Source organism: Polypterus senegalus, chromosome 13 (genome assembly GCF_016835505.1).
Source record: "Polypterus senegalus isolate Bchr_013 chromosome 13, ASM1683550v1, whole genome shotgun sequence".
In the NCBI taxonomy this organism is placed as follows: domain Eukaryota; kingdom Metazoa; phylum Chordata; class Cladistia; order Polypteriformes; family Polypteridae; genus Polypterus; species Polypterus senegalus.
In genome coordinates, this window is record NC_053166.1 from 32164312 (window position 1) to 32191293 (window position 26982).

Genomic DNA, 26982 nt, shown 5'->3' on the forward strand with positions numbered 1-26982 from the left:
AATATGTCAAAATCATATGTCTTGGTGACTTGATCTGCTAAAGCCTTTTATGTTAGGTATTTGCCAACTGGTTACACCAACATTATTATGATTAACATTTTTCTTTATTTTTGTTTTGCATTCCTAGGGTTGTTCTTGGAATTATATACATTTTGTTAACCAAAGGAATTTGAATCTGACATTCATTTTCTTTTCTAGAAATGGACTTGAAAATTTTACATTTATTTAGCATTTACTCCACAGCACCATTTTGTTTTGTTAGGAGGGGCTGCCATTTTAGAGTGGCCGTGTCGGCAGTTGCTAAGGATAACTATAGTGTTGGTGTGCAAATCTTTAGTATGCAGCTATTCCAATGTTGTAACTAAGCTTTGTGTGTTAGGAAGTTTGGTTTTTGGTAAGCGCTTTTAAACTTAAAAGCAAATCAGTTGGACTTTTCTCAGCAACAACTTTGACTCAATATTGACTATGTCTTATCTTCCAATCTTCTTCTTCTTTTGGCTGCTCCCATTATGGGTTGCCACAGCGGATCATCTTCTTCCATATCGTCCTGTCTTCTGCATCTTGCTCTGATTTCCAATCCTTTATCATTAAAATCCTTACTTGTCTCATTCTGAGATTGAACAAACAGAGGAGAGAGGGGACACAAAATATTCTCTCTGACTCCAAGTCTTCTAGAGGTAAGATAGGTTCTGGAGATGACTACATGACATGTGCTACATACAAAGCACATGACCAAGGACACCGATTTTAAATTGAGGGTCAGAGCAAACAACTGAAGAAGCATGTTGGTAAGGTTATCATAGTTTAACTACAGACATTCATAATCTAAACAGAGACAGACTGGCAATCATAGACAAGATAGCAAAAAACGTATATGGCCAAATTAAAAGAACCATAGTTTAACTCTTTTAGGGCAATTGCCGATGTTTGTCGACATGTAACCCTGAGGGCTGATGTTGGTAAAAGTCGACATCAGGGGTAGAGGACGACAATCAGCTGTAAACGCTGACAAAACAAACATTACGTTATAGGTAGACTTTTTGCTAAGAGTAATGTTAGACTCATTGACTTGAAATCTAATCCCTGCGTGCATGTAAGTAGTGTACTCCTTATGTATTATTTACTTATTTTTTGCATTATATTGCTGAATCAGACTCTGACATATTGAACTTCGATTTTGATGCAAGTAATCTGGAGATCAAAAAAGGAAGACAGGTACCTTCACCAACTGATCGGTCCCCAGCAGATCATGATGCTGATGCCAGCAGCGTTTGCCTGGGAGGACTACACAGACACTTATCAGACTCTGATTTTGATGCAAGCAATATGGAAATCAAAAACAAAAGACAGGTGCCTGCATCAGCTGATCAGCCCCCAGCTGATCATAGTGCTTAACACGTTCGTGTGGCTGACATGCCTAGGGCAGCGTTCGCCTGGGATTACTACAGGACTACAGACATAGATCCGTGGGAGGTCAGCTGGCTACTGGAGTTCATCAAACGACATGTCCTGCTAGTGGGCACTACGGTTTACCAGCTATTTGACTACTTCAAACTGTTTTTTTTCCAGAAAGTGCCTTTTAGCTTATGAGTGACGAGACAAACAGGTATATAATAAGTATGTGAATTTACATACTGTAGAGGCTCATGGAATATAAAGCATTTGTCATAAATAAGTATTTTATGTTGATTTATGTGTGAAACTACTGCTTTTATGTGCTTTTTAGAAAATGGAGCCTTTTGGAAAAATATTCAGCCTTGGGACAAAAAGAAAAAAAAAAAGTACTTATACCTGAAAGAGTTAAAAACCTGGAATGAAATTATAAACTGAAATCAAACTGCAATCCAAAAATAAAGAACAAGGTCAAAAGATACTACTAAGAAAGCACAATACACTTAATAAGGGGTGATCTTTACTCGAGCAAAGTGCAATCTGTGCTTCCTCAATGTTTGTCCCCTGCCCCTCCATCTTGTAACATAAAGGTACTGCTTTGCAATAGCCACAGATATGTTGGACTAGAAGATCCAGTCCATTCCTGACATGTTAACAGTATACAGTAGCTCTCCTTCAGAGGATAGAATGTTTCAGGACACTCCATCCCATCCAGTTCAACACCTTTCACTGAAATCTAATTCCTAAGAAGGCCTTCGGAAATGATTATGTACTTTAGTTTTCTGCTATCCAATTGTCCGCTCTTTAACTCTTTGAAGGCTGAATATTTTTTCAAAAAACAGCTGAAAATCAATGGTTTCACACAGAAATCAAGATAAAACGTCTGTTGCTGGATGCTGCAGTCACTTTGACAAGAATGTGTGGCAGGCTTGCTGCCAAGCTGTCTTCACGTGGCTGGGGCAGAAGCAGTGATCACGGTTGCAGTGCATTGCAATCTAGTTTCTACCTCTTATCATTGTTAAATGGCACTCCTCCATGGCGAACATTGCCATAGGTGTATCAGCTACATGAACCTGATTAGCACCGTGATAAGCTGGGGACCAGTCAACTGAAGCTGGAACCTCACATTCATTTTGGATCACTTGTATCAAAATCAGAGCCTGACAAATCATAGTTCAGTTCAGAGATAATAGGCAAAATGTCATCCACGCAGTAGTTTGCTTTATGCAATCACTTTGATCTCTCACCAGATGTCAGTGCCATTTTTGCTGCTATTTATGCCTTGCTACTCACACAACCACAGGAAATCTTGGTCACACCAATGAAGCTAACTTTCCTTCTAGCAACGAGAGTCCAACTAAAACATAACAGTTGTTTTTTTTACAGTGTACAGTTGATTACCATCGTCAACTCTTCCTTTTAACAATAGGGCATCAGCCCTGAAAGAGTTAAGTATCTCTGACATAGAAAAGTACACATATAGGGAGGTGCAACAGATTAGCAAAAAATGATAACATGAAAGACCACAGCAAATGTGTTTAAGTATCAATATTTACGATACGGTCACAAAAATGTGGAAATGACCGAGTTCACGTCTTTCATTGTTAACAGGTGCATAAATCGAAGCACATAGCCACACACTTCCCATGGGCAACAAACATGGGCAGTAGAATGGATTGTACTGAGGAGTTCAGTGATTTTAAATATGGCATAGGATTCCACCTTAGCCACAAGTCAGCATATGAAATTACTCCTCTGCTAGATCTGCCTCGGTCAACTGTAAGTGTGATCATTGTGACATGTAAGAGTCTAGGACCAACAACAGCTCAGCCATTAAGTGATACACAATGTAAACACTCAGGGGGCCTGCTGAATTAGGAAATTCATATCCTGTGAAAAGTGCTTATATTCTGTGGTACCGCTCACAACCGAGATCCAAACTGCCACTGGATCAAGTTCATGAGCTTTATGAAATGGATTTTCATGACTGATCAGCTGCACACAAGCCTAACATCACTAAGTGCAGTGCCAAGTGTTGGTTGGAATGGTGTTAAGTACACCACCATTGGACTGTGGAGCAGTGAAAATGTGTTCTCTGGATGATGAATCACACTTCACTATCTGGCAGTCTGATCAAAGAATCTGAGCTTGGCAAGCCTTCTGGACTGCATAGTGTCTACTGTAAAGCTTGATGAAGGAAGGATAATGGTCTGGGGCTGGTTTTCAAAGTGTACTCTAGACTCCTCGGTCCTAGTGAAGGGTACTGTTAATGTTGCAGCATACAAAGACATTTTAGACAATTGTATGCTTCCAGTTTTCTGGCAACAGCTCCTGTTTCAGCAGGATTGGGCCCCTGTGCACAAAGCCAGGACCATAAGGACATGGAGAAACTCGAGTACCCTGCTCAGAGTCCTGGCCTCCACCTTATTGAACACATTTGGGATGAATTGGAACACAGTTTGCGAGTCAGTGCTTCTTATCTTACATCAGTACCCGACATTACAAATGCTCTTTTGACTGAATGGAAACTAATTCCCATAGACAAACAGACTTCACAGAAGAGTGAAGGCTATTATATCAACAAATAAAGGCAACTCCAAACAGTTTTGGAATGGGCTGCCCAGCAAGCTCATATAGGTGTGAAGGTCAGGTGTCCATGAATGTTTGTCATTACTGTGTATTACAGTCATTCATATATACACTCACTGGTCACTTTATTACGCAAGCCTTGCTAGTACCGGGTTGGATCTCCTTTTGCCTTCAGAACTACCATAATTCTTTGTGGCACAGAGTCAACAAGGTGCTGGAAACATTGCTCAGGGATTTTGGTCGATATTGACATGATAGCATCATGCAGTTGCTACAGATTTGTCAGCTGCACATCCATGATGCAAATCTCCCATTCCACCATATCCCAAAGTTGCTCTGTTGGATTGAGATCTGGTGACTGTGGAGGCCGTTTGACTGCAGAAAACTCATTGTCATGTTTAAGAAACCAGTTTCAGATGATTTTAGCTTTGTGACATGGGGCGTTATCCTGCTGGAAGGAGCCATCAGAAAATGGGTATACTTACTTAGGTGGAATGTTGCGTTTAAACGATGGTAAATTGCTATGAAGGGAACCAAAATATGCCAAGAAAATATCCCCCACAGTATTACGCCATCAAAACCAGCACCCTGAAACGTTGATACAAGGCAGGATGGATCTTTGCTTTCATGCTGTTGATGCCAAATTCTGACACTACCATCCAAATGTCACAGCAGAAATAGAGAACTTGTCTAATTTCCGTGTTTTTAGCTGACAGGAATGGCACCCGGTGTGGTCTCCTGCTGCTCTAGACAATCTGTTCCAAGGTTTGACATGTTGTGCATTAAGAGATACTCTTCTGCATACCTCGGTTGTAGCGAGTGGATATTTGAGTTACTATTCCCTTTTTGTCAGCTCAAACCAATAAGGCCATTCTCCTCTGACGTCTGGCATCAACAAGGCATTTTTGCCCAGGGAGGTGCCACTCACTGGATATTTTCCCTTTTTTGGACCATTCTCTGTAAACCCTAAAGATGGTTTTGCATGCATATCCCAGTAGTTTAGCAGTTTCTGAAATACTCAGACCAGCCTTTCTGGCACCAACAACCATACCACATTTAATGTCACTCAAACCACTTTTCTTCCCCATTCTGTTGCCTGGTTTAAACTTCAGCAGGTTGACTTGACAATATCTACATGCCGAAATGCATTGAGTTGCTGCCATGTGATTGGCTGATTAGATATTTCCTTTAACAAGGAGCTGAACAGGTGTACCTAATAAAGTGGCCGGTGAGTGTAAAATATTACAGGTAGATCAGATAGATCAATGTTATGTTAAAGGACTTTTGAACACTTACGGGTCTCTTTACATGCCATTGGAGCATCAGAATTACTGCAGTATGCATATGTTTCTTTTATTGAACTTATAGCTGTAAAGTTTAATATCATTAATAGTAGACTTATAATAAATACTGTATAGGGCAACACAGATTTACAGTGCTGCCTCATCAGTCCCAAAGCCTTGGATCGGAATCTCACTCCAGGGAACACCTGTATATTAATTGGTCAAGTGGATGTGTGAGTATATATATGCACGTACCCTTTCTGGCCCTCATAGCCAAGATGAATGGATGGAATTTTACCATGCTTTCATTAAAATAAAAGGGGCTGCACATGAGTTCTCAGTACAAGTAGTACAAGAAAAACCTGATGAATGCCGTGATGCTGAGATGAAAGCACTTATTTTACATAAATGCTGTAATGCAGTTTTTATTTTATCACTCAGGGAAAGGTATGACCTGCTATAAAGCATAGTTTCCTCTGAAAGAACTCCATTAATGAATGAGTCCACTGTGGTAACACAGAACATTTATTTTCAAAGGGATATCTTCATTTATTTTCCAATGATACATGGCATGCATGTATTTTGTATTTAGCGCAGTATAAATTATATTTAATGTGCAATGATTCCTTCTAACAGAAAACAGGAAAATCAATCCGAATAAGATGCTAGTGTCTTTGCAATAAAATCTGCTGTCGCTGTAAAGGACTACATTTTCTTAAATGGATGTGTCTCTACAGTATTTATGGGTATTAAAACTAAATATGTGTCTAATAGGGTGTCCACGGTGCAAGCAAAATGGGCTGCTGCGTGATGGGGAAGAGTCTTTGTTTTGGTGATTTAGAACGTTAGAACAATCTAAACAAAGACGGCCAATCAGGCCAGCAAAGCTTGTCAGTACTATCCACATAATTCGTCCAAAATAACATCAACTTGTGTTTTGAAGGCCTCTAAAGTTCTACTGTCTAGCACACTACTTGGTAATTTACTCCATTCGTCTGTGGTTCTCTGTGTGAAAATAAACTTCTTAATGTGTGTGGGAAATTTACCCTTAACAACTTTCCAACTGTGTCCCTGTGTTCTTGTTGAACTCATTTTAAAATAAGAGTCTCGATCCACTGGACTAATTCCCTTCATAATTTAAGACACTGCAATCATCTTTCCTCTTCATCTTCATTTGTTTAAACTGAAAAATCTCTGCTCTTTAAATCTTTCCTATTAACTCAGCCCCTGTAGTCCTGGAATCAAACGAGTCGCACTTCTCTGGACTTTTTCTAGCACTTCTAAGTCTTTTTTGTAGCCTGGAGACCAAAACTGTGGGCAGTAATCCAGATGAGGCCTGACAAGTGCATTATAGCACTTCAGCACTTGTACTCCACACACCAGTGGACTATTGTAACCTGACATTCTGTTTGCCTTCTTAATGGCTCCTGAACACTGTCTGGAAGTTGATAGTGACAAGTCCACCAGGACTCCTAAACCCTTCTCATTAGGTGTTCTTTCAATTTTCAGACCTCCCGTTGTGTATTCAAATCTAATATTTTTGCTTTCTATGTGTAATATTTTACATTTACTTACATTAAATTTCATCTGCCACAAATCTACCCAAGCCTGTATGCTGTCCAAGTCCTTAAAATTGAGTCAATGAATTCTAGATTGTCTGCCAGTTCACTTGGCCTGGCATCATCTGGAAACTTAACCAGCTTGTTATTTATATTCCTACCCAAATTATTAATATATTGTGACTAGTGCTGCTGCCAGTTATTTGTCAATATCGGCGACCGCTCATGTGCAGTTTAGTTTTTTCCTCCCTCATGGCCCCGCAGCTGCACGCTCTTATGTTCTTAAGTGTGAATTGTCTCTCTGTTAAACAGTAAACCTATGGCAAAGAAACACAGCTGCCCTTCAGAAGCTCCATCTTAAACAGTATTTCAATAAGAACCAAACACACTCTTACCTGTCCCCTTTGTGGGAACAGCTGCAGGTTTGCAGGCTTACCGTGCAACATGCTTTTCACAAGAGGTTTAGAAAAATGAAAAAAATGAGCTCCGGTCAACCTAACGGCTCACTCTCCTGTCCTCTCTTCGTCAGATTGCGTCTGCCCCAGTCACTGCTTCCGAGCCGCTGAATCTGATTGATGAAGAAGACTTTGTGTTTTTTTGACCTGGAGAGGGGAGCTGGACTACCATGTTTGACAGTTGCAACCTGTGTGCTTTTCTGCTGTTGACTATCACCTTCTGAATAAAGTCTTGTGTCTGTACCTGCCAGTTCAGCAATAAAGATTTTGTACCTTGGAAATCTGATCCCTTTTCCAGGCTCCTGTGCACCTCTGTGACACAAGTGTAACAATATATTAAAAATAGCAGCAGCCCTAGAAGTGACCCTTGAGGGACAGCACTCTTAATATCAGCAATTTTCTGATGAGGTTCCTTGCACCATAACCCTCAGCTCCCTGTGTCTAAGCCACTTTTTCACCCTTCAGCACACAACACCCTGAATTCCCGCTTCTTTTAGTTTGATGCACAACCTCATATGTGGTGATTTATCAAATGCTTTCTGAAAGTCAAGATAAATAATATCATATGCACCACTCTGATTATATCCTTTTGTTGCTTTCTCATACAATTCCAGCACGTTAGTAAAACACAACCACACTAATCTGAAGCCATGCTGCTTGTTCAGTAAAGCTCCTGTCCTTGCTATGTATTGCTCAATCTTTTCCTAAATTACAAGTTTCCATCACTGGGCTGTATTACAGTGGCTTGCTTCTGATACACGTTGACTGGGCGAGAACGAATCTCCAAGTGCATTTCAACATCTGGAGTATTGTGTGCAATTCTGGTCACTACTAGAAAGACATAGCAGCGCATGACGCTGTGCAGAGGAGGCCAACCAAGCGTATCCCAGGACTTAAGGACTCCACTAGACTCTGAGAATTAAATTTGCGTAGGCCCGAGCTGAGGAGACTCTGTGGGGGCCTAATCTTAGACTTAACAATTCTCAAGGCATCGATAAAGTAGATCTGGCAGAATTCTTTCAATTTAACAGTGAATAATATACTCTAGGGCTGCAGTGGAAATTAAGGGAAAAGTGCATTTAGGACAAAAGCCAAGAATGACTTCTTTATGCAAAGAGTTGTGCATATCTGGAACAAGCTACCAAGAAATGCAGTTGAAGCAGAAACCTTGACAACCTTTAAGAAATGCCTGGATAAAATAGTGGAACAGCTTGGTTATTAGCTAAACAAATAAGCCTGATGTACTAAACAGCCTCCTCTCATTTGTCAAATTTCTTATGTTCTTATATAATAACCCAGGGAACAAATATTGTGTGCTGTCACATACTAGAAACTAATCAACTTTGCAACTGCTGGCTCTTTATAAACTCAAAAGAACATGGTGGACTTTGTTGTAAATTTTTTACTGTACACATTAACATTGACAGGAGTGTAAATTGGCCATTGACCACATACATGTTCATTTTAAATAGCAATACAAGGTAATGTGTTTCCTCACAAGGTTGGGCATAAAATTTCACAGTATTCTGAATGCATGACAATACAACACACACTACTAATACAACTAGTTGGCTACTGTGAGCAATTCTGTGATAGCACAATAATTGATTTTTGTGTTTGTAAGCATTCATATGCTGTGTGTAAACAATTGCTGGTTTTGCCTCAACATTTTTTCTGATACTTTTATTTTTGGTCTTTTTTTCCCCACAGGGTAGTCCACTTCTCCTTCAGTCATCCAAAAACATAACTATCAACATTCTTAATGGTCAAAACAAGGCTGCTACGAGGGTAGTCGCAGGTAAGAAGGCCAAGACGTTTGTTTTGCTGTTAGCTAGGGCACATTCAGGGTGCAACCCAGAGGACAAGACTGCAAATAATATGACTATAACACTCTCTTGTATTGCATTTTGAGACAGCACAGATATTGTGTATCATACTGGAACAAGAGGAATCAATGAATTGATTTTTTTGTAATTATAACATGTTTCAATCTCCTGTGTTATATTACTATAAGTGTAAGAACGAATGTTAATGGTATTTAGTTTAAATGTCTCGTCTGGTTAACAGACAGGGGTCTTTAGGCATGCTAAAGAAAAAAAAACACACATGAGTTGCTTCATTCAGGTGTAAAAAAGCAAAAAATATATTTAGATAGATAGATAGATAGATAGATAGATAGATAGATAGATAGATAGATAGATAGATAGATAGATAGATAGATAGATAGATAGATAGATAGATAGATAGATAGATAGATAGATAGATAGATAGATAGATAGATAGATAGATAGATAGATAGATAGATACTTTATTAATCCCAAGGGGAAATTCACATAATTTAATACGACTTTGTACAATATTTGCACATTGGGAAGGACTGAGCAGCCCACCTGACCAATGGGTCTCAAATAGGAAAGCAGTCTAATTAAACTTTCACATAAGATGGTGACAAAGTGAATGGATTTATTATTAATAATAAAGCACATTACTTCAGAATGCTTTGATAATGTCTTTGATTCTAAATGTGATAAATATAAGTATAACACATAGGGATGTCATTACAGTTATAAGAAAAGTTTCCTTCTTTTGTAACTACATATTTGTAGTACAGTATATATCATATTTGTCTTTGCAGAGCCTGTTAAAAGTATTTACTCTCTTGGAGGTTTTTACATTTATTGTTATACAACATGAATCACATACAATTTAATTTAACAGAAAACTCTTTAATGTTAAAATGAAAGGCAGATCTCTGCAATATGATTTAATTCATGACAATTTAAAAAAATAAATAAATAAATCGCTTAAGTCAAGGCAAGTGACTTGCACATTCATACGCTGTATTGTAGCATGCTGAGGTACATACCGTATCCCAGGATGCAGTGCAACTTATACATAAACACAGGACAAGTGTAAGACATGTAAAGAACAATTCTATGATATACTATAAAAAGATAAATAAATGAATAAATGATAGGTAAATGAGTAGATCGCAAATAACTAAAATTGATAGTAACAAATGAATAAAAACAACAGCTAATAATATAAAAGCAGTAGTAGCAAATGTAACAAATGTACTGCATATAAATAAACTACTAAGAGTAAATGTGAGGGCAGGAGGACAGCACAGAGTTCAGAGTCTGGACAGTCAAAGGGTAAAAGCTTTCGCAGAACCTGGCAGAACGGGTGTCAATGCTACAGTACCTTCTGCCAGATGGATGTGGGACCAGGAGACCGCAGGACAGTTGGGAGAGGTCCTCCACAATGCTGTAGGCTTTACCGATTCATGGATGTGTTTAGTAGATGGATCCTTGGAAGCAAAGACCACCTTAAATCTGTGTGCAAGGGTCTCTCTCTTTCTGTCAGCTTTGCACATCTGGACACACTGGCATTTTTACACATTCTTTAATAAACTGCTCAGGCTCTGTCAGGTCACATGGTGATCGTGATTGAACAGCCTTTGTCAAGTCTAGCCACTAAGAGATCTGGACTCTGACACAGCCACTCTTGTTGTTTAAAAGCCATTCTTGTGTAGGTTTGGTTTTCTGCATGGGGCCATTGTCTTGCTAGGAATTAAATCTTTTCCCAAGTTGCAGGTTTCTTGCAGACTGTTGCAGGTTTTCCTCTAAGATTTCCCTTATTTTGCTGCATTCCCTCATAAGCCTTCCAGGGTCTGCTGCAGAAAGCATTCCTGCTGAATGACGCTGCCTTGACCATGCTTCACAATGGGGATGGTATGTTTGTGTGGCTTATGCTAAATGTGTTGTTTAGGGCCAAAAAGCTCAATTTTGGTCTTATTACACCATAGAACCTTCTATCAGCTCATGTGTCGTGTGACAAAATCTGGCCAAGATCTTGTGTGTTTTTATTTAACTGTGGGTTTCTCTTTGCCACTCTTCCATAAAGCTGTGACAGGCACTGTTGTTTTCTGCACAGTCTCTCCAATTTGATCAGCTGTAGCCTATGACTCCTTCAGAGTTCTCAGAGGTATCTCGGTGGCCAACCTCACTAGTCTTCTTCTGGCACAATCACTCTGTTTTTGTGGACAGCCAACTGTAGGCAAATTTACGTCTGTGCCATATTCTTTCAATTTCATAATAGTTGATGTAACTGAATTCGAAGGGATATTCAGTGACTTGGATATGTTCGTATCCCCATCCCCTGACTTTTGCTTGTCAATCACCTTTTCAAATAGTGTTTTGGAGTGTTGTTTTGTCTTCATTGTGTCAGTTAGTCCACCATACTGAAACCTAAACCTATTGGCTGCACCAGTAAGGATTTAGGTGCAACATGCTAAGACATGAATAGTTATGGGATAGATTGTTTTGGGTTTTGTATTTGTAATTATTGCAGATCACTTTACAGAGGTCCTATTTTTACTTTGATATTAAAATGACCTTTTCTGTTGATCAGTGTCAAAATAGCCAAATTAAATCCACCGTGATTCAATGTTGTCCCACAACAAAATACGGAAATTGTTAATGGGATGAATACTTCTCTTAGGCACTGCATATACGTATGTAAATTTTGCTCCATGCAAATTAATTTTCCTTTTGAGCTGGGCAGCCCACAATATACTGTATGTCATATAAGCAAGTCAGGTTCACAGCAGTGATTCCCTGACACAACAAGTGAGTTTTATCAGATGATGAACTCATTTAGAAGGTAATTTTTTAGGTATGTAGTTTTGATTTGGTGGTAAAATAAAAACATTCAGTGAGTGTTGTAAGCTGCCAGAATTGTAGGATGCATCCCACACCTATGAAAATGCGATTGTTACATATTGTGTTTTTTCCTTACTTTGTTAAGCAACTTCATTTGTAAAGTGAAAAAGCAAACAGAAAGTGAAATTTAAAGTGATTATTTCAAGAAAACCATATAATTTGTATTAACGTGATATTGCATATAATATAAGCCACTGGTGATCCTAAAGGATACCCTGAAACTGTTCCCACAAAATGTAAGCATTGTGGAGCCAACCCGGACACAAACAGGCGGACATGTTGTTTTTCACCACCACACGTTTATTATATACATTATTTACAATTAATTTGGTCACTCAGACCCAGAATAAAGTGCACAAACCCCAACAATTACAGTCCTGGCCACAAATGCCTTCTTCACGGGCCGCCTCCACTCTCCTTTCTTGCCTTGTCCTTCTTCCACCCGACTCTAGCCTCGAATGAAGGCAGACGGCCCCTTTTATCCAGTTCCCGGATGAGCCCCAGGTGTTCCCGGCATTCCTCCCTTGGCCACGCCCCAGCGTGGCGGAAGTGCCGGCTGTCTTTCCGGCAGCTCTCCAGGTGCCGTCCTAAATCTTCCCCGCAGCACTTCCTGGTGTGGCGGAAGTGCTGGGGTAACAGGTCCCCAAGGCATTGGGGCGCCTCCTGGCAGTGACCACGGGCCCCTACAGAGTGGAGCTTCCATGCCCTGTACCCGTGGCCCCCAGAACAACCAGGAAGGCGGCCCCCACGTAATCCAGAGTGGGCTTTGACCCTCTTCCAGTCCCTCACGGCATCCCGGCTGGGTCGTTGCCCCTGGCATCCCTGACAGCATATAGACTGCAGGGTTGTTTACAGCTAGAGCCGACTCAGTGTTGTCAATTATTTACTTTTATATAGTGGGGCTATTTTTTTTTTTATTCCGTTTTTTTACCCTTTCATGTAACAGTCCTCAGTGCTGGACCTCGAGGGACAGACTGTATTTGGCTTTAATGTTTCATGCTGACATCAGACACTGACTCCAAGAGTGACCCTGTTATACATCAGAGGATGAGGGCTGACATTATTAGAAATACTAGGAGGAGAAGGAAGGAAGAGGGGAGACTTCCAGATGTAATGTTTGAGCGAAAAATGCAGAGAAAAAGAGGCTCCATGGGGTGGAATTCATTTGTTTCAAATAATCTTCCATTTGTATTTTCTGTATTGTATAGTCCCTTTCATTGTGATCGTTAGACATGAAGAATGTTATAAATGGAATGGACATAACAGCAATAAATAATTTAAATTCACAATTAAAACATTGGTTCCCGGGTCCTCCCTGCATGGAGTTTGCATGTTCTCCCCATGTCTGCGTGTGTTTCCACCGGGTGCTGAGGTTTTCTCCCTCTATCAAAAGACATGCAGGTTAGGTGGACTGGCTATCCTAAATTGTCCCAAGTGTGTGCTTGGTGTGTGTGTATGTGTGTGTGTGTGTTCATGCCCTGTGGTGGGCTGGCGTCCTGCCCGGGGTTTGTTTCCTGCCTTGCGCCCTTAGTTAGCTGGGATTGGCTCCAGCAGACCCCTGTGACCCTGTAGTTAGGATATAGTGGGTTGGATAATGGATGAATGGATTGAAACACTGGTATCACAGCACTAATTAAGGACTGAAAAGTATTTGGGAGGATCATTTTGTAGTCTGGCAAATGGGTTTTTTTTTGTTGTGTTTAAGCTGATGAATATGTTACTAGGTCATGTGTCCACCGTTTCAGTTGAGAACATAGAAGATCATAGGAGCAAAGAGGTTCATTTAACAGTGGATTTAGAAAGTATTCAGATCCTTTTAGTTTTTTTTTACCCGATTATGTTGCAGCCTTGTGCATAGCTAGCTGGCTGAAGGCCCCTGTGTGGCGCCCTGAGGTGGGCCCCTCCTGTCTGCCATAACTGTTAGTAAATTATTCACAACTAGATCCTAGGGGCTGGCTGGGCAGTGGTGTCTGCAACACTAACAGATCACACGCTGGTGACAAACAAACCGGCTCTCTAAATGGAATTTGTAATAACGTTTTAATCACTTTATTACAGCTGCTGTAAGTTAGCAAAAAAAAGCAAATTGTGGGAATGGAATGTGGAAGGTGGGGGTAGTAATAGTAGTAGTAGTACATAAATAGATGTAAGATGCGGACCTGCTTGCTTTTCCAAAGCAACTTTTTGAAGGAAGATGATTAAAATGTAAACTAGAAAGTAGAAACTGTCCTGTGCTATAAAATGAAGCAATTTCAATTTGCAACAAATTAAAATGACAACACCGGCTGACAGGATATTATTACACAATCGACATGCTTTACACAAGTTTTGAGAAAATGGACATCATAAAGTGAGGTGTCAATGGTTCCAAGAAATTTGCCTTGTTGGTGGGAGATTGCTTTGTTATATATATTGCGTGTTTGTCTTCAGTGGTTTCTCCATTTTTAACGGTTTTAGCAGATAGCACCTGATATGAAGCCTTTGTATTGCTACTTCCAGACTCGATAGTTGCAACCATTTCACTCACTGCATTGTCTGCATAACCTGCTTGTGACCGTTGCGATGATTCACCAGCATCAGCATTCTCAGTTACCACTGCTGGCCCTTGCTCAGTTTTGAGAAGAGTAGAAATCTTGGTAGATTACATCCTATGCAGAAGAGTCGGTCTGAAGGAGATTGAAGACTGCAAAGTGGTGGCAGGGGAAAGTGTAGTTAAGCAGCATAGGATGGTGGTCTGTAGGATGACATTGCAGATCAAGAAGAGGAGGAGAGTGAGGGACGAGCCAAGGATCCAATAGTGAAAAAGGAAGACTGCAAGGTTGAGTTTAGGGAGGAGGTGAGACAGGCACTGCGTGGCAATGAAGAGTTACCAGACAGCTGGGAAACTACAGCAGATGTAGTAAGGGTGACAGAAAGAAGGGTGCTTGACGTGACATCTGGAAAGAGGAAGGAGGAAAATGAAACCTGGTGGTGGAATGAAGAAATACAGGAGAGTATACAGAAGAAGAGGGTGGCAAAGAAGAAGAGGGATAGTCAGAGAGAGGCAGAAAGTAGACAAGTGTACAAGGAGAGGAGGCTCAAGGTGAAGAGAGAGGTGGCGAAGGCTAAAGAGAAGGTGTATGATGAGTTGTATGAGAGGTTGCACAGTAAGGAGGGAAAAAATAACCTGTACCGATTGGCTAGACAGAGGGACCGAGCTGGGAAAGATGTGCAGCAGGTTAGGGTGATAAAGGATTAAGATGGAAACGTCACAAGTGATGAGAGTGTGTTGAGCAGATGGAATGAGTGCTTTTAGAGGCTGGTGAATGAAGAGAACAAGAGAGAGAAGAGGTTGGATGATGTGGAGGTAGTGAATCAGGAAGTGCAATGGATTAGCAAGGAGGAAGTAAGGAAAGCTATGAAGAGGATGAAGAATGGAAAGGCCGTTGGTCCAGATGACATACCTATGGAAGCATGGAGGTGTCTAGGAGAGATGGCAGTGGAGTTTTTAACCAGATTATTTAATGGAATCTTGGAAAGTGAGAGGATGCCTGAGGAGTGCAGAAGAAGTGTACTGGTACCAATATTTAAGAATAAGGGTGATGTGCAAGACTACAGTAACTACAGGGGAATAAAACTGATGAGCCACAGCATGAAGTTATGGGAAAGAGTAGTGGAAGCTAGGTTAAGAAGTGAGGTGATGATTAGTGAGCAGCAGTATGGTTTCATGTCAAGAAAGAGCACCACAGATGCAATGTTTGCTCTGAGGATGCTGATGGAGAAGTATAGAGAAGGCCAGAAGGAGTTGCATTGCGTCTTTGTGGACCTGGAGAAAGCATATGACAGGGTACTTCGAGAGAAGCTTTGGTATTGTATGAGGAAGTCGGGAGTGGCATAGAAGTTTGTAAGAGCTGTACAGGATATGTACGAGGGAAGTATGACAGGGGTGAGGTCTGTGGTAGGAGTTGGGATCAAGTTGGAGGTGGGATTACATCGGGGATTGGCTCTGAGCCCTTTTTTATTTGCAATGGTGATGGACAGGTTGACAGATGAGATTAGACAGGAGTCCCCGTGGATTATAATGTTTGCTGATGACATTGTGATTTGTTGCAAGAGTTGGGAACAGGTTGAGGAGACCCTGGAGAGGTGGTGATATGCTCTGGAGAGGAGATGAATGAAGATCAGTAGGAACAAGACAGAATACATGTATGTAAATGAGAGGGAGGTCAATGGAATGGTGAGGAAGCAGGGAGTAGAGTTGGCGAAGGTGGATGAGCTTAAATACTTGGGATCAACACTACAGAGTAATGGGGATTGTGGAAGAGAGGTGAAAAAGAGAGTGCAGGAAGGGTGGAATGGGTGGAGAAGACTGTCAGGAGTGATTTGTGACAGTCCTGTACCTTCCCTTTCACTCTTTCTGGTACATATCTGTCACAAAATGTACCAGAAAGAGTGAAAGGGAAGGTGTACAGGACAGTAGTGAGACCAGCTATGTTATATGAGTTGGAGACGGTGGCACTGGCCAGAAAGCAAGAGAAAGAGCTGAAGATGGCAGAGTTAAAGATGCTAAGATTTGCGTTGGGGGTGACGAAGATGGATAGGATTAGAAATAAGTACATTAGAGGGTCAGCTCAGGTTGGACAGTTAGGAGACAAAGTCAGAGAGACGAGATTGCATTGGTTTGGACATGTGCAGAGCAGAGATGCTGGGTATATTGGGAGAAGGATGCTAAGGATAGAGCTGCCAGGGAAGAGAAAAAGAGGAAGGCCTAAGCGAAAGTTTAGGGATGTGGTGAGAGAGGACATGCAGGTGATGGGTGTAACAGAACAAGATGCAGAGGACAGAAAGATATGGAAGAAGATTATCCACTGTGGCAACCCCTAACGGGAGCAGCCAAAAGAAGAAGAAGAAATCTTGGTAAGCTTAGTGTTTTTCAATTTCTGTTGCAGGCATCCCTTACATTTAGCAGGATCACTCTTATAATGTTTGCTGGATCCACTGCTACTGGCCGGCATGGGGTTGTCTGGCAAGAGTATAAAAAGCGTCAAATTGTTCAAATATTTGGTGTTTGCCAACTAATAAGGACCATAACTTAACAACAGAATTGCTATGATTTACCGTTTACAAGTCTAAATTTTGAAAAACTTTTAAAATCAAATTAAAGTGCAAAAGTAACAATTATTTACGATAATAATGTATATTTACACTATTCATATGACATCCTTCAAAACTTCTTCTATTCACTTCCGCTATGGCATGCCAAAGGTCGCCAGATTTGGGAATATGCACTTCTCTGTGAGGCGGACTAGGACATGTTGTGCCTCCGATTAGACTCTGAGTCTTTGAACTCCCGAAGTCTAAGTTATTGTAAACTGTAGGCCTGCCAAATATGTAATATCATCACGGATTGGACTGGACTTACCTGGTGATGGTGCAAACATGTCACTGAAACTGTGAATTATTAACACAATGAACTGTGCAAGTGATATAAGTTATTCATTTTTCTTTTTAAATCTATATGACCCTGAGTGGGCCCCCCAAACTCATAGGGTCTTGTGCTTTGCACAATCCATTGCTATGCCACAGGCTGACTCAATTGTATCCCTATACAGTATTAATTTAGGATTTTTTTCAATTTCTTTAAAAAATGAAACCTGAAATATAATATTGATATACATATTCGGACCCTTTACTCAGTACTTAGTTGAAGCACCATTGGCAGCAATTACAAGGCCGTCATTTTCGTTATGATGCAACAAGCTTCGCACACCTGGATTGGGGGATTTTCTGCCATTGAGTTTTTTCAGAACCGTTTAAGCTCTCTCAGGTAGGATGAAGGCTGCCAGTGGACATCTATTTTCAGGTCTGAAGAGATGTTCAATTGGGTTGAAGTCCAGGCTCTAGCTGAGCAAAGTCAAGGACATTCCCAGAGATATCCCTAAACTATTCCTGCATTGTCCTTGTTTTATGTTTAGGTTATTGTTCTAATGGAAAGTAAACCTTCAGCCCAGTCTGATGTTCACAGCACTCTGCAGCAGGTTTTCATTATGGATATCTCCATACTTTGCTCTGTTCAGCCTTCCCTGACTGGTTTATCAGTCTCTTCCATGGACAAGCAATCCCATACATGATGCTGCTAATACCATGGTTCATCATTGGTATAGTATTACACAGGTAATGAGTAGTGCCTGTGTTCCACCAGACATTACACTGATCGTGGTTTCATCAGACCAAAGAACCTTGTTTTCCACAATCTGAGAGTCCTTCAGGTGTCTTTTTGCAAACTCCAAGTGGGCCTCCATGTGTCATTAACTGAGGAGAGGCCCCTGTCTGCCCATTCCTATCGGTGGAGTGTTGCAGCCATGGTTGTCCTTCTGGAAGTTCCTCCCATCTTCACACAGGTTCTCTGGAGTTCAACTACAGTGACCATCAAGTTTTTGGTTACCTCTGTTACCATGGTCATTCTCTCCCGATTTCTCAGTTAAGCTGAGTGGCTAGCTCAAGGATGGGTTGTGGTTGTTGGAAACTTCTTCCATTTAAGAACTATGTAGGCCACTCTGCTCTTGAAATGTTCAATGCTGCAAGAATTTTACATAGCCTTCCCCAGATCTGTGTATTAACACAATCCTGTCTCTAAGCTCTGCAGGCAATTCCTTCAACCTCATGACCAGGATTTTACTCTGATACACATTGTCAACTGTGGATCCTTCTGTAGACAGGTGTGTGCCTTCTTATCGTGTCAATCAATCAATCGATTCAGCTGACCTCAGGTGGTCAATGATTATCAATAGAATGGGATGTACCTGAAATACATTTCAAGTGTCATAGCAAAGGGTCTGAATACTTGTGCCAATGCGATATTTCAGTTATTTAATTTTAATGAAATTACAAACATTCTGTTTACACTTTGAGCTGTTTGATGTGAGGAAAAATGAATTTAAATGATTTTAGTACAAGGCTGCAGCACATCAAAATTAGAGAAAATAAGTAAAGGGGTCTGAATCCACTGTATGTACAGATATATGAATACATTGCCAACTATAAAACCGTTTTTTTACTTTTAACAAAATTGATTCCTTTTCATTAATCTTTATTGATTTTAACCTTGACTTTGACTCTGTGTGTTGAATTCGTCTAAGCTAAACAAAGTGGCAAGCTATTGCGTCTCAGTCTGACATACTCTTAAACAAAGCCCTTCTCGTAAGACTTCATGTGTTGACTCTTAATGTTTTCTACTTGATAACCCGAGAGAGTCACTGGTTCAGTGTTTCCTCAATTTTAATTTTAAATTTACTTTAGTTGCACAAACACTCTAAAGCATATTTACTGAGATGGTATCTCCCAAATTAAATCCACTCTGCAATTAATCGCTTCTGACAGTCCTACTTTACACTTCTGGAAGGAACATACTGTGTCAGTTGAAACCTTAAATTGCTTTATTTTCTATCCCTAGTGATGACCAAACCTTTCAAATGGGCTTTTTTGTCTACATTTTTCAAAATGTGTTTTGAGTGAGTTTTACTGATAATAAAATGTACTGATTTATTCAGATAAATTGTTTACAAATAATAAGCAGCTAGAATATTTTTGAATAATGTATAATAAGAAGCCTTTGAGTGCTTTATTATAGTTTCAAGAGCACTTTGTCTTATGTTTATTGAATTTACTCCTCATGTTTTTGTCAATTGTGACAGTGCCTGAAGCTTTAGTTTGAAAGAATAAATGTAGCGTAATGTTGCATGACAAAAGGCGCTTCTTTTCCTTCCGAAATAAACTCAAGCTACAGGTACAAGTGCAGTGATTTAGAATTGAATTCTTTTCGTAGGGTACCGCCTGCATTTTTTGTATTCATTCATGAATTCACCTCTTTTTTTTCAGATCATCTTTTTTGCAATGCAGGTCTCAAATGCTCTGTTCCCCACATGAAATGCAAAGTCGTAAGAACATAAGAATTTAAATTTAGATAAGAACAGGCCATTTTGGCCAAGACCGTTCACTAACTTAGGTAAAAAAATCACTCAGAGACTCAAAGATCCCCAAGGTACTGCTGTCTACCACACTACTTCAGACCTTATTTCACATATTTATGTTTCTTTGTGTGAAGAAACGCTTTCTAATGTTTTTGAGACTTTAGCCCTTGGCCATTTTCCACGGCTTTGCCTTTGCGGAATGATTTATTTTAAAACGTTGAGGACCACTTCACTAAATCCTTGACTAGCCAGTATTGTATATATTCATATATCCCAGCTTGATTATTGTAACTCTGTTTGCAGTTCATGCACAATGGCACTGCCTCTGTCTACCTCTAAGATCTACTCACGACATATAACTATAGGTTCTCGAATCTGAATGAACTAAGTAAACTGCGCACTATGAGCAATGGTTGTTTCTGTTCCTTTGGTCCTTACCTATGGGACAAGTTTCCACAATCTATCTATCTATCTATCTATCTATCTATCTATCTATCTATCTATCTATCTATCTATCTATCTATCTATCTATCTATCTATCTATCTATCTATCTATAAATAAATAAATAAATATAATTTCAAAATGTCCCTGGAAGGGAAAGGCATATGAAAGAGTCTGACAGACTGGCCTATGAAGAAAGGTTCAAATGAAAAGTCATAGGTGAAACTGGCAAATAGAAAGAAAAGTTTAGAATAAACAAAAGGACACAGACATTGGAGGGAAGATGACTGGAAAAGCATTTTTGTGGTTAGCGTAGAGTCACGTTTTTTTCTGTTGTAGACGACACTTGCATTTGGTATATTTAAGAGAGCAGTCAACTGGGGACCTGTAAGTTGTTTGTTTCTCACATTAAAGACTCTGGTGGTCTTCTCCTCTTGTACAGTTGTCCACCTGCACCTTTTCCAGTCTTCTTTCAAGATATTAACAGACACATCTGTATGAAATCTTTAGTTTTTTGGCAATATGTTTTATGCAAGAACCTTCAAAAAAACAAACATACAATAGACTGAGATATTTCTTGTAAAGCCATTTTATTTTGGCCATTTTTTGAACCCAGACCTGAACTTTAGGAATGCAAGTACTTTGCAGCCCAGGTGACCAGAATGACAGGTTTCTGCAGATATTTTATCTATTTATTTTGTTTTTGTTCTTTATTTTGCCTTATACAATTTCTTGTTTTAGGAATTTGTTAGTTTTCGCATACCCATTGGGGTCAGAGCGCGGGTTCAGCCATTGTACTGCGCCCCTGGAGCAACAGAAGGTTAAGGGCCTTGCTCAAGGGTCCAGCAGAGTAAGATTTATTTTGGCAGTGATGGGGATTCGAACCAACAACCTTCTGGATACCAGCACAGATCCTTAGCCTCAGAGCCACCACTCCGCCCTTATAGTGCAATTACAAAGGTTTCTCTAGCAACCAATTAACATTTAAAATGACTAATTATGGATGAGCTAAGGTAGTTGACGATAAAGACGCTGAAATGAGGCTTTGCAGTCATTTGTGAATAATAAATTAAAAATCAGTTCTTTCAAGCAATAATAGCCATTAGAAACATGACTTTCATGTATTTTTAATTCAATTTATTTGTTTCTGGATATAAAGGTGTCAATTTCTATCAAAACATAAAGATTTTTGTCTGTGTTCAAACTTTTCACTAATAGTGTTAAGTATTTTTGGAAGATGTAGCCAAGTAGCTTTTCCATCATTCTAAAAACTGGGACAAAAAATACTTTCTTTAATAAATAGCTTAATACAGGGATAAAATGAACCAATGAATAAATAGTCATAAATTAACAAATGTTCACTACCAGTCTTGACCCATCTCTGTGTTCAACATATGCGTTTATAATTTAATTATTTTTACAGCTTTTAATAAATGTGGTCATAGAGCAATTATAATAGACTGCTTATTCATATTCAGCTTACATAATTATGATGGTGTTAGGAGTGGCAACATATTGCATGTTGGTTGGACAAGCAAGTAAGAATTTTGCTTTACTCTTCTCATGTAACAATGCTTCTGCTACTGTTAAAATGTGCCATCTCTAGCTCAAAATAAAAAAAAATTACACTAGATAATGTGAGTTAGATGCTTCCAAAAAGGTGAACAAGCAGGCCATTGGGGATAAGCTGCTCAGCTACAAACTTTAATTCCCAGAGAAAATGGCCATATTACATTTACCAGCATCCTCATCAGTGGCCTTCTCGAAGTAACATGTTTTCTTTCCTAGAGTGGATATCTCAGTGTAGCATCTCCTACACAGTTACAGTACATCACAGGAATATCATGTGACAGAACATTGCATTGGAGTTTGAGCAGAAATGTGTAGGAAAACAGAGGGGAGATCTATCCTAATGCACATCCATTCATGCCACACTTGGTCTTTTCATATACTGTAGATTAGATTAGATTAGTATTTTTCATTTGTGCCCAAGGGTTGTAGGTTACAGTAAAATGAGATCATACCTTCTCCAATTGAACCACAGGTTTACATTTTAATTCATGAACTTTTGAAAAGAAGAGGCCCAGCTTGTAGTGTCCAAAAACAGAACATTTGTTTCCTTGTTTGAAACATTTGTAATGATTCATCATTAAGACATTAGTACAGAGTGCATCAATCCAGTTGCTGAGTCAGCCAGAATGATGTAACTTATGTCCCTGGGCAGTAATTAGAATTAATTCAGTTCACATTTCAAAGTCTGGATCATACATTTAGTTTTAATTGTAATGTGCACCCTTTCTCATCATTGCTAATTCACATAAATATCCAGCCCTCCTCTGCTTTTTTCCCACTGTTTGATGAAACCTGTCCAGCATTAAAACAGCATAAAAAATAAGAGGTTTAAGATGGGTTCTCCGAGTACCCACAATGCCACACTTGCCGTGTGAAATTTCTCAAGTTGACAGCTTGTCCAATTGGTAGTTGAGGAGGACTGGCACTTAAGTCTGAATTGACAGCAACATCTCCTCAGTTTAATTGTAAGAATTCATTGAAAAATTCATAGTAACAAGTCAGAGGCCATATCTTAACATTACTAATTGATTACATTAAAACATCAATAATTGAAAAGAAAAAATTGTTTAAAAAAAAGAGAGAGAGAGAGTTTCTGTAAAAGGCTGTCCTATGGCACAGTGCACGGAAGGAAAGATATAATAAAATATAGCAATAAGTGCACTAAAAAGAGTGGTGAAGGCATGAAATATACAATTACAAAACACCTTATAATATCAGGGTCACGGGGTCTGCTGGAGCCAATCCCAGCCAACACAGGGCGCAAGGCAGGAAACAAACCCCGGGCAGGGCGCCAGCCCACCGCAAGGCACACACACCCATACACACACACACACACACACCAAGCACACAATATGCACAATTTAATATCCATTTATGTATTATTGAACCTGTTGAATTCAAAGCATATTCCAGGGCCAACAGGTTTAAGGCAAGGGCTCCGATACAAAGCAACCATTCATTTTCTGACTTTTCAGTATCGTAAGAAACACCAGTCCATCTCAACATATTCTTCAGGCCCTATCACATTAAGTCCAGTTCCCCATCAGACAACGTTTTCAGCTTTCATTTACATAATCTTAGCATGTTGTCGGCATATGCCAATGAAGACCAGTCACGTAATGTGACATCCCCAGAAACTATTCTATGACTCACTTTGACAAAATCAAAAAGATTTAACTTATTCTTTAGTCATAGGGGATGTCTCTGTGTGTATGATAATCAATGAGTGCTCATCCAGAAGTGCAATGCATATATAAATAAAATGTATTATTATTATTATTATTATTATGTAGTGAAAAGGAATAAGGAACACAGCTGCTTTGAACCTCACAAATAGAAAAAAGCTCATCAGTCTTCTTCTTTGTTTGGCTGCTCCCGTTAGGGGTCACCACAGCAGAGCATCTTCTCCCATATCATCCAGATTTCTACATCTTGCTCTGTCACACCAATCACCTGCATGTCCTCTCTCACCACATCCATAACTTCTATCCTTAACATCCTTTTCCCTCATTTCTTAATACTTTCTTGCAATTTAGAATGAAGACAAATAATACTTCTGTCCGATTAATTAATCTAATGTGGATGTGTTTGGGAAGTTGGAGTATCAATACCAACTTGGGGAGATAGTGAGATATACAGAAGTCTTGTTCTACTCCATCTAATTCTTTTGTAGTTAAGGTGACCCTTATACATGAATAACATTTAACCTGTTTGTTTGTTTTTTTTTTTTTGTATTTTGATTACAGGATCCAAAGGAGTGGAAGCTTTTGGGAAGGTTTTTGAAGTGAAATCTAACACAGGAAAAACATTGTTTTCTGCTGCTGATCGTGAGGTGGTGGTTGGTGCTGACAGGCTACGAGTTTTAGGTAACCAAAGAAAATCTGTTTTAACAGCAAAATATATCATTCTGTGTTTTCACTGACTGAGTACAAGCTAGTCATTATACTTGGTGTGAGACATGCCCGGACACCATCAGACAGACAACGCATCTTTATGAAGAGTTCTTTTATTTTTTCCTCCATCATACACAACTCAGTCCTGCACAGTCCACTGGGCCTTCTTGCCCCAATCACCTTAATACTGGGCCTCTCTCACTCTGTCCCTTGGACCGCCTTGCCTCGTCCTACTCCAACTCCCGACTCTAGCTCCCCAATTGTAGGAAAGCGGGCCCTTTTATTCTCCCCCGGATGTGCTCCAGGTGCTCCCTCTGACATCACTTCCTGGTGTGGCAGAAGAGCACTCGGAAGCACTCCGGGCGACCCTGGAAGGATTCTCCTCCATCTTCCCAGGTGTGGCGGAAGTAAATCCATCCCAGGCCTCCTAAGACTCGGGGCGCCCCCTGGCGGTGGCCACAGGTTAAAATAGGTCTAAGCCTCCTTGTTCCTCTCCTGTGGTCCTCCTCTGTTCTAGGGCGGTTGCCCCCTCGTGGCCTGGAGGACATATGTGCCACTTTCCAGTCCCTCCAGGCGTCCCGGCCGGGTCGTAGCCCCAGCGACTCGCCACATTGGATAACCCCTATCTAATATTTTAACTTGTATTCATCTATTAATTCATCCATTTGTTTCCCAAGTAACAGAAATTTATAAACTAGAAAAACTTGAAAAATATCATTAATGATGTGTGAAATGCAAAACTTTTTTTTTTTAAACTTCCTCAGTGATATATGGTGTAAAATGTTGGATAGCATCTTGGGTGTAATCAAGAGTAGGGGGAGACTGCAGCTATTGAGAAACTGTTTGAGAATGAAAAAGTGAAGGTATGCCATGTTGAATGGAATTGTGCTTTGCACAGTATGCAAAATACTCGTGGTAATAGTTATCACTTTGGTGGTTCATTGCTAGCTGAACACTGACATCTTTCTTTGGTTCTATGGTTGCTACCATATTGCATCATACTGTACATGGAAACACAATCTCCAGAATAAAAGCCATACCCCCTGTACTTCTAACTAGCCTCAAACAGACCACCTTTCATGACACAAACACACCTCACAGATGGCTACGGCATTAACATGAATTAACTGTCATGCTACTGGTATCATTCCAAAACCTCCCTATTTTTAAGTTATGCAGCATTGTTACACCATTTAGAGTTGGGTACACAGTCACCATGAAGTTTAGGCATCATTGTGAAGTAGCAGATACTGGGATTCATCAAGCCGGGTAATTTTCCAGTCATGAGTGTCTGTGTGCTAATTACAGGAAAAGTCAGAATATTTTTTTGTTAAAGGACCAGAAGAAAATCATAGTCAGGAAAATTCTGGAAGATAAAAAAAATTGTCCAAACTAAACATTAACCTCAAGAAACAAAGTTAAAGAGTAAAACAAGTGTCAGAAACAAAGTAAAAAAGTACGTTGTACATAATCACTATGTTGTTATTCAGATTTCATATGAAAAGAAAGTCTTATGGCAATGTTTATATTGTCACAATCCCAAAGGATTATGGGTAATTACCATAGTAATGGAGCATGCTAACTTCTCAAAATGCTGTCGATCAATAATAAAACAACATGGATTCATAAATGATGGTAAAAATGATTAACTTTTATGTAAAGTAGAAAATCACAAAATAGCAGAATTGCATACCTTATGTTGAAAAAATCTTAAAAGAAAATTTTTTGACTTTTATCTCTAAGGAAAACCCCAGGAAAAATAAAGAAGATTGTAAATTGTAAGAACAGGCAAGGGCAGGTAGCACTGGTCATTTAGTGTACATTTTATGGGTCATTATTAGAGATTTTCAGATAGGAGGAGGTATGTTCTGTCTGCACTGCTCAGCTTTTCTTTCATTTATAGTAGATACGCAGTATTGATGAGGACGCCTTTCTGGACATACAAGAAAATGGATGTTGAAATGGAAGTGGTCCAGAGGAGCATGCACTAGAATGATTCAGTAGTTTAGGAAACAAGCAACAATATTTTCATCTTAGTTATTTTTCTGCTACATGCAGCTAAATTATTTGCTTTTAAATTTTGACTTTGTGTTGGCAATATGTTGGTCGGTTTGATTATGCTCAGTAACGGTTGGTGTTAAAGTTATCCCGCCTCGTTTCTTTAACCTTGCACATATTTGCATGTAGGTTATGTTGGTAATGTGTAATATTGGGCTTACGTTATTAACTTGCTGTCCCTGATGACTTAGCTACCTGAAGTTAGATGGACACATTGAGTATGTAAAATGAAATCACACAAAAAATATTCTTGTAAAACAGTTTCCCTGAGTTGCATTTTCGTAATGCTACCTGTGTTTTAAGGATGAAACTCATACTTCATTTGGCACAAGTGTCAAGATGAAAGCTCTTCAGAGGCCTGAATTAGAATTTAAGATAAAAGGTACATTTATAATCATCCTCATTTAAGCACTGTCATGGAATTCCAAAAGCTGCCACTTATTTATTTAAAGAGGTAGCAAGAGATCTGTCATAAAGAGTAGTTAAAATTGTGCTGAGAAACACAAAATTGACAATTCTCTATGTGCTCCTTATATTTATCCAATCCAATGAAACCCAAAGTAAGA

General features: G+C 39.6%; 1 protein-coding gene across 5 annotated transcripts in view; it reads left to right on the top strand.

Annotated features, from left to right (window-relative positions):
* Positions 1–26982, top strand: part of sgcd (sarcoglycan, delta (dystrophin-associated glycoprotein)) — a 905470-nt gene that overhangs the window by 736311 nt on the left and 142177 nt on the right. For all 5 annotated transcript variants that reach the window (XM_039775688.1, XM_039775689.1, XM_039775692.1 and 2 more), the window contains 2 exons: positions 8989–9076; positions 24212–24331. In XM_039775688.1, coding sequence (XP_039631622.1) covers positions 8989–9076; positions 24212–24331 — 208 coding nt within the window. The remainder of the gene's footprint in view (positions 1–8988; positions 9077–24211; positions 24332–26982) is intronic.